The sequence below is a fragment of the Hemitrygon akajei genome, chromosome 1 (assembly GCF_048418815.1).
Source record: "Hemitrygon akajei chromosome 1, sHemAka1.3, whole genome shotgun sequence".
Classification (NCBI taxonomy): domain Eukaryota; kingdom Metazoa; phylum Chordata; class Chondrichthyes; order Myliobatiformes; family Dasyatidae; genus Hemitrygon; species Hemitrygon akajei.
The window spans coordinates 189,262,542-189,277,243 of record NC_133124.1 but is presented as its reverse complement, the minus strand read 5'-3'; the positions used below and the strand labels follow the sequence as shown (position 1 = coordinate 189,277,243).

Below are 14,702 nucleotides of genomic sequence, written 5' to 3'. Positions count from 1 at the left end.
AAGCCCCCCAAAGAAAGAATGACAAAAAGTCACTAGAACCCCAAAGCCCCCTGCCCCCTCCCACACACAAATAGCAGCTGGCAATATCAACCCTGCCCTCCCCCACGTATTCTAGCAGAAAGCATCAGCATAACTGTCTGAATTAAAAAGAATATACAGTAAGTTATCAAAAATTCTCTATTTTGGAAGTTGCAGTTTTCAAATAATCAGTGGAAGATCGGAAGTTATAAGGTAAATAGGTTTGAACACAGGTTATGTTGTTGAGCAAAGTAATTACATCAATGTTAAACTTCCCTTGTTCTGCTCAAAGGACAGCTCGCACCTGACTCATTTCCTCTTGCAATGACGCAGTGAAGATTGGACTTTTTGACTACGTTTGTTTGGAATCCTTAATTGTAATCTACTCATAAAGACACAGCTCTTTACTGATCTTTTCATACCCATCTGCTGTTGAAATAGCAGAGACCATAAACTGGAGCTGACATCATCCGACAAACCTTCAGAGCACTGCGTAGAGTGGAGCTGGTGAGTGCAGGACTATTAAGTGACACTGTTTTGCTAGTTAAATGTGAAAAGGTAAAAAATTTCTTAAAAATATGATTCAAATGGCAACATTTAAATCGGATTTTATCAGAGTGAATTATTGCAGTTGGGAAAATACATTCCGAAAGAGTGATAGAAGCAGATTCTAAAATAACTTTGAAAAGAATTAGTTTATATAGATGGAAGGAAAAATTAGGGATTTGGAGAAAGACTGGAAAACAAATAGTTATTTTATGGTACAATGAGCCGAACTTCAGTAGCCCTGTGTAATAACATTCTATCACTATCTTAGCCTCTGTTTTAGACTGTAACTCTGTAAGAGGTGATAAACATTTACTCCGAGAATATGATTTTCCTTAGCGAGGATGTTTCATGTTCGCTAATATTTCAGTACTCTATTTCCTCAGGCTGCTACCCTTTTATTCTCATTTCCAGTTTATCTCTTGCTTTAGCCACGTCTGTTCCACACAGAACAAGTGAAACCGATTTCCATAAACTTCTAATGCCCATCTAGTAAGGTAAACGTCCTTAAATCCTGAGCACTTTATACCGTGGATTCTTCAGCAACAGTCTGAAGGTATAATTACCTTATAATTAGATCAATGTTTTGCAAAAGAAAAGCATTTCAGGATGTATATTGTATACATTTTTCTGATATTAAATTGAACCTTTGAACCTTGTCACCAAGATCAGGTGGCATTAAAGTCCTCCTCACAAGCCAGCTACAAATACTAGATTAGGAAAAAACTGTTCTATGAACTAATCAAGTGATAACCTGACCCAGTCACGCCTACAGCACCATACCTTACGACCAACTCCTGGCCAGTGATCATTAATGGAGAATGTGTGGAGCAGGTTAAGACCTACAAGTATCTGGGAGTACAGTTAGACGAGAAGCTAGACTGGACTGCCAACACAGATGCCTTGTGCAGGAAGGCACAGAGTCGACTGTACTTCCTTAGAAGGTTGGCGTCATTCAATGTCTGTAGTGAGATGCTGAAGGTGTTCTATAGGTCAGTTGTGGAGAGCGCCCTCTTCTTTGTGGTGGCATGTTGGGGAGGAAGCATTAAGAAGAGGGACGCCTCACGTCTTAATAAGCTGGTAAGGAAGGCGGGCTCTGTCGTGGGCAAAGTACTGGAGAGTTTAACATCGGTAGCTGAGCGAAGGGCGCTGAGTAGGCTACGGTCAATTATGGAAAACTCTGAACATCCTCTACATAGCACCATCCAGAGACAGAGAAGCAGTTTCAGCGACAGGTTACTATCGATGCAATGCTCCTCAGACAGGATGAAGAGGTCAATACTCCCCAATGCCATTAGGCTTTACAATTCAACCACCAGGACTTAAGAACTTTTTAAAAGCTATTATTAATGCTTTTTGAGATAGTGATTTAGATGCATATCATATTTTTTACTGAGTTAAGTATTGTATGTAATTAGTTTTGCTACAACAAGTGTATGGGACATTGGAAAAAAAAAGTTGAATTTCCCCATGGGGATGAATAAAGTATCTATCTATCTATCTATCTATCTATCTACATCCAGCTCCACCAGAGATGGAGACAGTGTATACAGCCGAGAGGCAGTATCCAGCATGCACCTCACACCTGATGCCATTTCATGGCATCACATCAAACATGGACAAGAAAATCACTTCCTATTTATTATATATTTTCTTCCTTTAACTTCCTGCTCCTCCATGTTGAAACACACTTGGGGGAATCATTAGCAGTATCAAGGACACAACATGTAGGGTACGCTTCAGAGCCCAGCACCGAGGCTGGCTTCTTCAACTGAGCAACAGACTGAGAACACAATGAGAGATAAATACTCCTGACCTCAGCTGTACTAGTTTATCGATCTACGACTGCACGGGTGGGAAAGATGAGCACACAGCCAGTGTCAGGACGAAGACATTGTGCAGCACTACCATCAGACTCAATGTAATCACAAAGTACACTGCGGATGCTGGGGTCAAATCAACACGTACAGAAGCCGGACTGCTCATTTCAACGGATGCTGCCCGACCTGCTGAGCTCACTCAGCTTCTGGACGTGTTGATACACTAAATGTAATGAACTGACGGATCTGACAACTGAAAACCAACCAGCTGGGAGGCACCTTGACCGTCAACAACAGCAGAGCAGTGTTTTCAGTGCAATCAGCAAACTCCTGTGTTCCTGTTAGAAATAACCCGGCCTATCCAATCTGTGCTTATAAGCTCCCCGCTCCAAGCAACATCCAGCTGAATCTCTTCTGCACTCTTACAATTGCCACCTCACCCTTCCTGTAGTGTGGTGACCAGACCTGTACAATGTTTTATACAGTGGCAACGTGACAACCCAACCCTCGGTCTATGAAGGCAAAAATACCAAATGCTTCCTTCACTACCCTATCCCCTCGTGTCACCACTTTCAGGGATCTATAGACATGCACCTCAAGGGCTCTCTGTACATTATCATTCCTGAGGTCACCACCAATCACTGTCCGTGTCCAAATAGTATTTGATGTCCCCAACTCCTCACACTTAAATTCCAAATGCCACTGCTTTGCCCAACTTTCCAGCTGAGCCCTCTCTGTCCTTTCGCAACCTTCTTCACTGTCTGTCTCAGCCATTCCAGTAACTGCAAAGCGGAAGTCTCCATTTCACAAACAAAAGAAACTCCGCAGAGGCTGGAAATCCAAGCCACATGCACACACAAAATGCTGGAGGAACTCAGCGGGCCAGACAGCCTCCATGGAAAAGAGTAAACAGTCGATGCTTCAGGCGGAGAACCCTCACCGGGACTGGTGAAAAAAACGATGAGAAGTTCGAGTAACCACCCCCACCCCCCTGACCTTCTTACTCTGACTTTTCATCTTTGTTCTCTAGTCCTGATGAAGGGTCTTGGCCTGAAATGTCAGCTGTTAACTCTTTTCCATAGATTGGTTTGGGCTTTATTTCAGAGTTCCAGCATTAACAGATTTCCTTTTTGATTGCAAATGGGTCCTGATATTCTATACTTCATAATTATCATTATCCTGTTATATTTAATGTTGCTGGTTAGGTGCCAGTATCTGATGAGCAACATTTTGACACGTTTCAGGTTTTCTAAAGAGGTGATCAAATCTCCTGTCCTGCGCCAATATGGTGACATGGTTGGAAGAGCTGAGAACATGGCAATGGCTCAAGAAAGCAAGGCAATCCAAGAAGATGGTGCTGGTTATTGTTTATATAGCCCTCTTTCTAGACTATACTCTGCTAACTGTTGTTGGTAAGTTCTCGTTTGACTTTATCTGAGGAATGTCAACATCACATTTTGTGTTCAGCCGGAGGAGAAATAGTGAAGTGGGCCTGAGGTTTTCCAGCACTAAGTGGTCAGGTGAATTTATTGTCATAGTCACAAGTCTGCCAGTCGGTTCAAGGACCAAATGGTTGAAGGAAAATAGCCATTCTTGACCTGGTGGCGTGGGACTTCAGGATTCTGTAAATCGCGCCCTATAGTATTTGCAAAAAGACAGCTTGGTCTGAATGGTGGGTTTTCTTTAATGATAGATGTTGCCTTCAAGAAGCAGAGCCTCGTGTAGATAGTTCTGATGGTCAGGAATAACGTGTGTGTGATTGGCCAGATCCACTACTCTCCGCAGCTTCTTGAGTTCCTGCACAATCAAACTGCAAACCAGACCATGATGCAACCAAGATATGTGTTATATATGTGTATATAGGATATATATATATGTGTGTGTGTGTGTGTGTGTGAATGTAGGAGTTACAATTTATAGGTTTGTGGATCACACACACACACACACACACACACACACACACACACACACACACACACACACACACACACACACACACACACACACACACACACACACACACACACACACACACACACACACACACACACACACACACACACACACACACACACACACACACTTGTAAGTTTGTGGCCGAAGGTAGAAGGAGTCATTTTTAGGAAACCTAGCACATTTATTTTTCACCCTCCCCTAGTGTTGCCACCATGTCCTCGTGGACCTCCTTGGGTGATAAGCCCTTGAGACCGAGGTAGCGGATGACTGCACAAAGGCCAATGTTGTCCATTTTCTTAGACAGTGCTTATTTGCAATTTTCAATTATTGGTATTTCTGAAACAGAAATACCACAAAAGTTATTAACTTCAAACTTCCTGCATAATCACTCAAAGAGTTGAACTGCACATGCATGTAACAAGAGCTGTATAACTCATCTCCTTCTACCTTAGGCCACAAACTTACAAGTGTGTGTGTGTGTGTGTGTGTGTGTGTGTGTGTGTGTGTGTGTGTGTGTGTGTGTGTGTGTGTGTGTGTGTGTGTGTGTGTGTGTGTGTGTGTGTGTGTGTGTGTGTGTGTGTGTGTGTGTGTGTGTGTGTGTGTGTGTGTGTGTGTTTGTGTGATCCACAAACCTATAAATTGTAACTCCTACATTCATAAACCTACTAGGGATACAAAAGTAACATTTTAACACCTGTGAATAATTGAGAGCTTTTTAAAAATGTTATGGTTTTTTCCAAGAAACAATGCTGAGCCAATTAAGAATTCAATCCGCTATCTTCCCCTGGATCCCATTGAATCTAACTTTCTAGCCTGCCACGAAGGATTGTGCCAAATAGGTTATTAAAGTTCATATGGACAACATCCACTATCTTCTACCTTTTTGTTCGTCTCCTTGAAAACCTCCAGGAGATTTGTCGGACAGGACTCCCCATGCACAAAGCCATGGAGGCTGTCCTGAGTCAGACCCTGTCTCTCCGAGAGCTGGTAGATCCTGTCAGTTAGAATCCCCTGCACCACTGATGTCAGACTCACTGGCCTGCTTCTTTTTAAACATCATACCACATTGCCATTCTCTGGCCATCCAGAACCTCACCCTTGCCTAAAGATGAAGGAAAAGCTCTACAATGGCCCATGCACTTTCCACTCTAGCCTCCCACAAGAGTGCATCAACTCAGGCCCTGGGATTTATCCACCTGAATACAGTTTAAGGCCTTCATTACCTCCTCTCCGCTACTCCAGCTGTGGTCCAATTCACTACCACTCATACCCCCCATTTCCTTACCTTCAATCATTTTCTCCACAGTAACAACTGAAGAGAAATTTTCGTTAGAAACCTGGCCCCATTTCCTTTGGTTCCATACACAGATAGCCATGCTAATCTTGAACGATCTTTACACGTTCTCCAAGGCTTAAATTCCTTGGCTTAGCTTGTGTCAGAATCTGATCATCACCACAACTTTACTCAGAAAGAGAGCTTGAGGGAAATTTTGGTTAAAGTCTACAACCCCCAAAACCTGGAGCTGTAGGCAATCTTATGTAGAGAAATTTATGGTATTTAGTCATTTTCCCTCTTATGTCTATAATACATTTTTAGATATCACCAGTGAAAATTGTCTCCAAAAGGCATCCCATAACTATTGCAAAAAGCCATTGGTTAAAGTTGTATTCCAAAGTTTCAGAATGCTGAAAAACTTTCTCATGTAATATCAAAAATGAGTCCTGCATGTAGATGGCAGCTTTCATGAGCTAGAGGTGTCTCACAATCTTGTTTCAAAAGGAAAAAGTTAAGACTGTTTATCTTGTAATTCTGTAGCCAGAGGATTGTTTAATGTGTGTTTACAGGATTGAACTGGTTCTCTTTCAGTGCCCATTATCCCCAGTTATTTGTATGAAAAGCATCAAGCCAAACTTAATACTTCAGCACCACTGGAGCTGCCACCTACACCGGCTCCCCTCGTTCCCCATTCCAATGAGACGGATCTTGCCCTTGGGAAGAGCACAGCAGCAGCCAAGATTGAGAATGAGGGTTTGGAATGGGGGAACACTACACAGGGAGCCACTCTCGACTCAAAGCCAACTACTGAAGCAGCCCGGTGCAACAGGAATGAATCGTTTCTTGCGGAGGAAAATGTCCACATTGGATTGTTATTTGCTTCCAAGGCCATTGTTCAGCTCCTGGTAAATCCGTTTGTGGGGGTACTGACTAACAGGTAAACATGAAAGCATCTGAACCGGCAGCAGGGTGGTTCGCTAAAAACACTGCTGTGCTGTACGATGATCTGGTATCCCTGTATGTTGTTCCATGGATCCTCAAAACTGGGCTTAAGATCTCAATGTCCCACACAGCAGGTTATCAGCACAGTCAAAATGATGTGTTTGAAGCATCCACTTAGCCTCACTTCTCACTTGCCAAAATAAGCAGCCAGTCCTGACTGAAACACAGCTGTCCTTGCCTGTGTGGAAGAGGCTGGTGTACAATTGCCACACAGAGAATTCACAGTGTGCTAAGTTATACCTGTGCTTGGGTTCTCTGAATCAGAATCAAATTTATTGTCATTGAATAAGTCATAACATTTGTTGTTTTATGGCAGCAGATGTAACAAATCACTTTAAGTTATATACATACATATATATATATGTATATATTATACACACACACATATATATGTATATATATATATTATATAACATATGTGTAGATAGTGCTAAAGAATAAATTCATAATGCAAATACAGCGCAGGGCGTTTTGCTGAAGATTGCAAGTTATGTCACTCTTTCCTTGACCATTCCTCAGTAGATGGAAAATTCTAAAAATGACTCAGCAAATCAGCAAGCTGCCCCAGCTAGTTTGGAAACGGACAGTCAACGTTTTGGGCCGAGACCCTTCCTCAGTTCGTCCTGACGAAGGGTCTCGGCCCGAAACGTTGACTGTTCGTTTCCACGGATGCTGCCCGACCTGCTGAGTTCCTCCAGCGTGTTTGTACCTGTTGCTTTGACCCCAGCATCTGCAGTGTACTTTGTGTCCGGCTAGTTTGCAACCTGATTTCTGTCCAGGTGATTTAGGTGAAAAGCTGAAATAAGGGCTGCAATTCCCTTCTTTCTGCTTTACAAGCCACGTTGGTGCACCTCCAAAACCTGAAGCAACTTCATCATTATGGAGTCAGAAATTTAAAAAGGTCTCCGCATCAAACAAACTGGCCGATTTGCTCAGTGAAGATAGCAAGGTTCATGGATTTGTACAGTACGGGAACAGGTCCTACGGTTGTTTCTCACAGCTCTTCTTACTTCATATAAAGTGCCTTTACTCACATTCCTGCAGAGTCCGAATATCCGATCTTCATTGTAGTCACTTATAACAGCAATAAAGCCTTCAGCATAGGTAACAGCGTGGATTCTCCCTGATACTGAAATTCTCATAATTCTCTGAATAAACTAATTTCCTTTCTTTCAGAATTGGATATCATACTCCAATGTTCACTGGCCTTGTGATATTGTTTGTGTCAACAATAAGTGAGTAGCCTCTTACCTCAGTAAGTGTTAGGCATGGGATATTGTAGGGTGGTGAAGACGTGGCCAGTACTCGACACTCACTGTACAGGAGAGTACACAACAGGATCTTGAGATTAAGGAGGATGCTTTCAATAAATTAATAACTTGTGGAATGAATGGAAAATCAGGCAGGGGACAAGATAGTAACAGTCTCCAAGGTATCATTCCTAAGGGTTGTCGGAGCTTCTCAGTACTGATGTCAAAGGATGTACATTAGCGGACAACACAATGGCAGAAGTAAGGCAGGGCGGGGAGTCTGGCAGGGGACAGAACAATGTTAGTTTTTGCCACTGTTGAGTTCATGTTCTCCTTGCTGTAAAAATGAGCTATGATGTGGGGGATAAGTTGCAGTTTAAAAGCTCCTTCATATTCCAATTCTTAATACATGAAAATTCCATGTTTTCTTGGCAGTGTATGCTTTCTCGAACACCTACAGCCAGCTATTCTTCGCTCGAGCACTTCAAGGGATCGGCTCGTCGTGTTCCTCTGTCGCAGGTACTTTCCTCAACATAGATGAACTCGAGACGAAGCCGCCAGTTGCAGGAAGAGAAGCACTGCAGGGAAGTAACTGGACAATTCAGAGTCTGGGCTTCAGAGGCTGAAGATTGCAGAGAGAAGAAGTGACCCACAGGTGTAACAATTTTCAAGGTCTTACTAAAACAAAAGTGGCAGACTGTCAAAAGGAATGATCACATTTCAGTTTGGAGACCTTGGAATCAAAATAATGTAGAATAGAAGGAAGCTACTTCGAAGCATTCACCTAACCAAGAACGTCAACAATATAGTTGAAAGCTAGTCTCAGATGTAGAAGCAGTTTTAAAAGTTTGAGCTTTAGTATGAAAGATGAGAAATGTGTGGTTTGTGAACAAAATCTCACATTCTTGTAAATAGGGTTGGCTGGGATTCTAAAGACAATGTAGTAGTTAGGATTATAACCGGAGCTAAAAGTAATTGTTTAGAATTATGTAACAGAGGAAGAAGCCCTTCAACACAACTCACCCATGCCAATCAAAATGTCTATGTGATCTAGTTCCATTTGACCCAAACCCCTCTAAACCTTCCCTATCCACAAACATGTCTAACTGTCTCTTAAACATTGTAATTGTACCCACTTCTACAGCTTCCTCTGGCAGCTCGTTCCATACACCCACACACTCAGTTTCCTCTCATCTTCCTTTTAAATCTTTCCCCTCTGACCTTCAACTGACGTTCTCTAATTCTAGACCCACCCACCCTGGGTAAAAGACTGTGACCATTCACCTTATCTATGGCCCCCATAATTGTCTAGACCTCTAGAAGATCACCCTTCAGCCTCCCACACTCTAGGGATAACCTGCTCCAGCCTATCCTTATAACAGATGTTCTCCAGTCCCAACAACATCCTTGTGAATCCTTCCTGCACCATTTCCAGCGTAATGACATCCTTCCTTTAACTAGGCAAACAGAGCTATATAATATACTCCTGGTGTAGTCTGATACAGTTGCAACATGATATCCCATCTTCTGTACTGAGCCTGAGCAATGAAATACCCTGAGCAATGAAAACTAGCATGCCAAATGCCTTCTCCATCTGTCCACCTGGCACTATTTTCAGGTAACTATGCCCCCCTAGGTCTCCCTGTTCTACAAGGCTCTCTAGTGGATGATCTTGTGCCTTTAAGCCTGATCGTATACTTCAGGATTGCAGGCACTGAAGGAAGTTGCTGAATGTGAAGATGCATTCAGGCAAAAGGTGTCACTAGGTTCGGACACGGCCCAAGTGCGGAGTGAGAGACACTGAAGCAGGTCGCTAGTTCACAGACTTCAATGCGAATGGTGTTAAAGGGAAAACAAGATAATAAACACTAGGCCAAACAGGGCCGTTAACTAAAACACTCAAATGGGAAACGAAGCCTACACGGCCGCCAAAAAGAACAAGGAATAAAACGAATACCACTAGTGTTCAGAGTCAGTTGACTCGACAGTCCAATTTCTCAGGCAAGGCAGAACGGAGATAACAAAGTGTAGTTACGTCCTGGGTGCAAGTTTCAACAAACACTACGGCGGAACGAATGGAGTTAAATACCATCACAATGAAATAATAGTTGGCTGACACGTGCGTATTCACAAACACAATTGCCGAATCTGCAGTGCGGCCGAATCCGTGGTTATGACAAAAGGTAGACATGGGGGTTGGTTATTGAGTAAAGAGTTTCCGAAAAGGAAGAGTAATTATGAACAGTAAAAGCAACTACAGGGTGAGCCAACAGCTACATCAAGGTTGGAATAACTTGAGGTGTCAGGTCCATAATTTGGCGAGACGCAAAGATCAGACGCCGTTGACACCAGATTTGTCCAGAGGGAATCCGGGGGATTGTTGTCCTTGGAGCAGAGGATCAGTGAAATTGACTGGAAAAATAGTTGATGGGGTGGGGAGGAAGTAGGGTTGGCGAATGTAAAAGAATGGTGTTAGAATGTAGAACAGTTCAGCACACAGACAGACCCTTCGGCCCACATCGGTGCTGAGCATGAGGTCAAGTGAAACTAATCCATTCTGCCTGTACGTAATCCATATCCCACCATTCCATCCTTATCCTTTGGTCTATCTCAAACCCTTTGATTGCCACCATTGTGTCCACTTCCATTAACACCCTTGACTGCCACTTTCAAATCACCTACCTCGTCCTGAGTGTTAAAGAAGAAACTTGCACCACACGTCCTGTTTAAACACTCCCACCCACCCCCACATTAAAGTGATGCCCTCCAGTATTCAAAGTCTTTACCCTGGGGAAAAGGTGATGGTTGTCTACCCTATCTATGCTTCTTACAATTTTATAAACTCTGTTGACAGTCTAGTGAAAAGAATGCAAGTTTGTCCAACCTCTCATTATAGCTTCCCTCTCCAGAGGCTCCACATCCTTCCTGTCATGGGGCTCCAAGTGCAGCCTTGCCGAAGTTTTATACAACTGCTTCATGATCTCCTGACTCTCACAGTAAACTTTACGCCCCTAGTGATGAAGGCAAGCATGCTATGTGCATTCTTTACCATTCTATCCACTTGCACAGCCACTTCAAGAGAGGTGAACTATCATCACCACTACCCTTTGGTCTAATCTTTACAAAGATTAGAGTTCAAATTAGTTAGGTTATCTTCGCACCGCCAGGTTCAGGAACAGTTGTCACCCCTCAACCATCAGGCCCTTGAACCAAGGGCATAACTTCACTCACCCCATCACTGAAATGTTCCCACAATCAAAGGACTCACATTCAAGGATACGTCATCTCATGTTCTTAATATTCATTGCTTATTTATTATTATAATTATTATTTTATTTTGTATTTGCACAGTTTGTTGTCTTTTGCACACTGGTTGTTCGTCCCACCTGTTTGGTGTGATCTTTCATTGATTCCATTGTGTTTCTTTGAGTTATTGAGTATGCCTGCAAGAAATAAATCTCAGGGTTGTATACAGTGACATATATGTACTTCGATAATAAATTTACCTTGAACTCCTTTCGATCATAATATACCTCTCATCTGCCCGATTTTGCATGAATTAAACGTGACGTAAAAATATTCAAATGGTGAACAAAACCAGATGGTTCTGTCCACCCCAACTCGGCCCACTTCAGCCAGCAAGGTTTGGTCAGTGGTCCCAAATAATCAAAGCCTTGAAATGCAACGGGTCAGTGGTGATTCACCAAAACTTTAATGTGGACAGGCAGACTGAGAACGCTGTCCCATCAGGAGTCATTCCACTGCATCTCTTTGAGGATTAAAGTTGTGTAACTGATGGTTTCTTTCTTTGTAGGTCTGGGAATGTTGGCCAGTATTTATACCGATGACAAGGAAAGAGGCAAAGCCATGGGGATAGCACTGGGAGGTGTGGCATTGGGGGTCCTCAGTAAGTAACTTTCATCTTGGAGACGGATTCAATTGTACACGGTTGCATTTATAGGAACTAAAAGGACAGAATATTATGACGTGCTTCCTTGCAGGATGCACAATAAAAAGGCACAACTTCAGGATGGATGGATAATGGCTGTGGAATAAGGGAAGGGGAGTTAGGAGAAGGAAGGGGAGAGGAGAGAAGGTGGGGTGAGAGGAATGGAGGGGGAGGGAGGTGTAGCAGGATGGACAAGGAAAAGGGGGAGTGCAGAGCTGGAGAGGAAGGGAAAGGGGAGGAAGGATGGAAAGCTATTGAAGATGAAGGAAGCACAGGGAAAGGAAGTGGAGAGAGAAAGGGAGGAGGGAGGAGAAATGACAAGAAGGGAGAGGTTGAGAGGAAGATCAAGAAAAGGATGGAGAAGGGGCAGGGAAAGAGGAATAAAAAGAGAGGGTGAGAAATATGGAGAGAAGTATGAAGGAGGAGGGAGGAAAGAGGGTGGTTTTCCCCACATGGTGCAATTATTTCCCGTCACATAATAAATCTGATTCTGATTCTGTTCGATACAACTTAGAGGGACAGAAAGAGAAGCACAGAAGGGAAACCATGAGGCTGCCGGCCTGCGTGGCACTCATGCATTTCCCAGAGTAATTTGCACCCAACCACGCCAGCTTCCAGAATTTCGACGCTCTTAACTCTCCAGAGCACGGCTAGCTGGCGCGGCCCCTTTAAGGAATCAGGATTGTCCTGCTAATCGACTGCCATGTTTTGGCAGCAGATTTTCAGTATTTAAGGAGCACCTGAACAGCGATTCAGTGTTCAATCATAAGCTCAATGTGGGTTATCATGTGGTGACTTGTTCAAAGCTCAGTTCTTGTTTCAGTCTTGTGCTGTGTCTCGATCCTTGTGGTAAACTATGTATACTTGTCTGGACACACCCCTCCGCTGACTGCTCCTGTGGCTCCTCCCACAGACCCCTGTATAAAGGTGATTGGAGGCACTGCTCCCCCCTCAGTCTCCGAGATGTTGTGCTCCATTTTGCTGCTAATTAAAGCCTATCATTCGCCTCCAGTCTCCGAGAGTTATTGATGGTGCATCAATCCTCCAGCACTGGGTCCTAACCATCCATGTCCAGGTCTCTTGTCACACAATAAGGGTACAAACAGAATAAAGTGAATGGCCTTTTTAATGCTCTTATCCCTAGAGCTGTTTTCCTGTCTAGATGTGGATTAACCAGTTATTTCATTGCTTGCAGTTGGGGCACCTTTTGGGAGTGTGATGTACGAATTTGTAGGAAGATCATCTCCTTTCCTGACTTTGGCTGCTTTGACTTTACTCAATGGAGGTCAGTATATTTTGTTAAATTCTAGAGGAACATGATTTATGAGGAAGCTTAGTGGACAAAATGGCTCCTACTAAATGTTCCTCTCCACCTGATAGGTGGAGGTCACCTGCCCCACAACCTATTTCCTTCACTCCTCTCTGCATCGTCCTTGCAGGAGGCAGCTCGGGCCTAGCCTTGTCCAGAATTTGATCCAGTTTCTACACCTAATGGGGATTCTTCACAATCCCATTTCAAAGTTCTACTTTTCAACTGGTCAGCTAGGATTCTGTAGGCAATTTCAGAGTAAACACAGGGCCTGCCATGTTAGTTATCTTTGTATTGCATTTGACTTTGTGCACCTCTCAAAACATAAATAGTACACACAGAATGTAGGACATGCAACAGTACAGCACAGGACTAGGCCACTCAGCCCATTATGTCTGTATTGACCATGATGCCAACCTAACTCATCCCACCTATCTGCATATGGTCCATAATCTATTCCCTACCTCTTCAAAACAGGTTGAGTAAAATATGATTAGTGTTGCTGTTCCCACTGCACTTACACTAGAACCACAGAAAACCTACAGCACAATACAGGCCCTTCGGCCCACAAGGCTGTGCCGAACATGTACTTACTTTAGAAATTACCTAGGGTTACCCATAGTCCTCTATCTTTCCAAGCTCCACGTACAAACAAAACAAAAACTGGATCCATTGACAGACAGCTTTTCCACGCGTAAGGTTTTGCCAATTACATAAATATTTGTTTATTTATTGAGATTCAGCACGGGATAGGCCCTTCGAGCTGTACCACCCAGCCACCCCCAATTTAGCCCTAGCCTAATCACAGGACAATTAACCTATCAACCGGTACATCTTTGGACTGTGGGAGGAAACCAGAGCAGCCGGAAGAAACCCACGCAGTCACGGGGAGAACGTACAAACTCCTTACAGAATTGAATCCGGGTCGATTCCCGTCGCTGCCTGTAAGAGGAGTTTGTAAATATGAGAACGTACGGAGGAATTGATACGAATAGACAAGTGCATTCAGAGGATCTTAGTTCTGACTCTGAAGAATAATCTCCTACACTGGTCGCTGCCACGGGAGATTCCATGGGAAGCTCTTTATGACACAACTAGCCAGGGTCAGCTCTGGGCTTCTGCCTGAGCAATGAAATCAGGCAGTGCCCTGTCTCTGTTGGGCCACCAGAACTGTCCGGTCCACACTAGTCAGGGACAGAGGACTGACAACAAGTCAGCTCCTCTTGTCCTGAAGGAGTAATATAAAGGGTTCAGAAAGGTCCAAAGATGCATTATTGTCAAAGTATGTATGCTTTGGGGATGTCAGAGGTAGGTTTTTTTTACACAGAATGGTGGGTGTGTGGAATGCACTGCCAGCGATGGTGGTAGAGGCGGATATAACAGGGTCTTTTTAGAGACTCTTAGGTGCATGGAGCTTCGAAAAACAGAGGGCTATGTGGCAGGGAAATGTTAGGCAGTTTCTAGAGCAGGTTACATGGTCGGCACCACATTGTGGGCCGAAGGGCCTGTAATGTGCTGTAGAGTTCTATTTTCTACGTTCAGTATGCAACTCTGAGATTCGTCTTCTCCCGATAGC

At 43.6% G+C, this 14,702-nt stretch overlaps 1 protein-coding gene across 1 annotated transcript in view; it reads left to right on the top strand.

Annotated features, from left to right (window-relative positions):
- The first annotated feature begins 374 nt into the window (after positions 1-374).
- LOC140733617 (chromaffin granule amine transporter) overlaps positions 375-14,702 on the top strand; it is a 33,327-nt gene continuing 18,999 nt past the window's right edge. Inside the window, exons 1-7 of the mRNA XM_073057197.1 lie at positions 375-525; positions 3,629-3,796; positions 6,208-6,553; positions 7,795-7,853; positions 8,304-8,387; positions 11,683-11,775; positions 13,013-13,102. Of these exons, the coding sequence (XP_072913298.1) occupies positions 3,670-3,796; positions 6,208-6,553; positions 7,795-7,853; positions 8,304-8,387; positions 11,683-11,775; positions 13,013-13,102 (799 nt within the window). The 5' untranslated portion in view covers positions 375-525; positions 3,629-3,669. The remainder of the gene's footprint in view (positions 526-3,628; positions 3,797-6,207; positions 6,554-7,794; positions 7,854-8,303; positions 8,388-11,682; positions 11,776-13,012; positions 13,103-14,702) is intronic.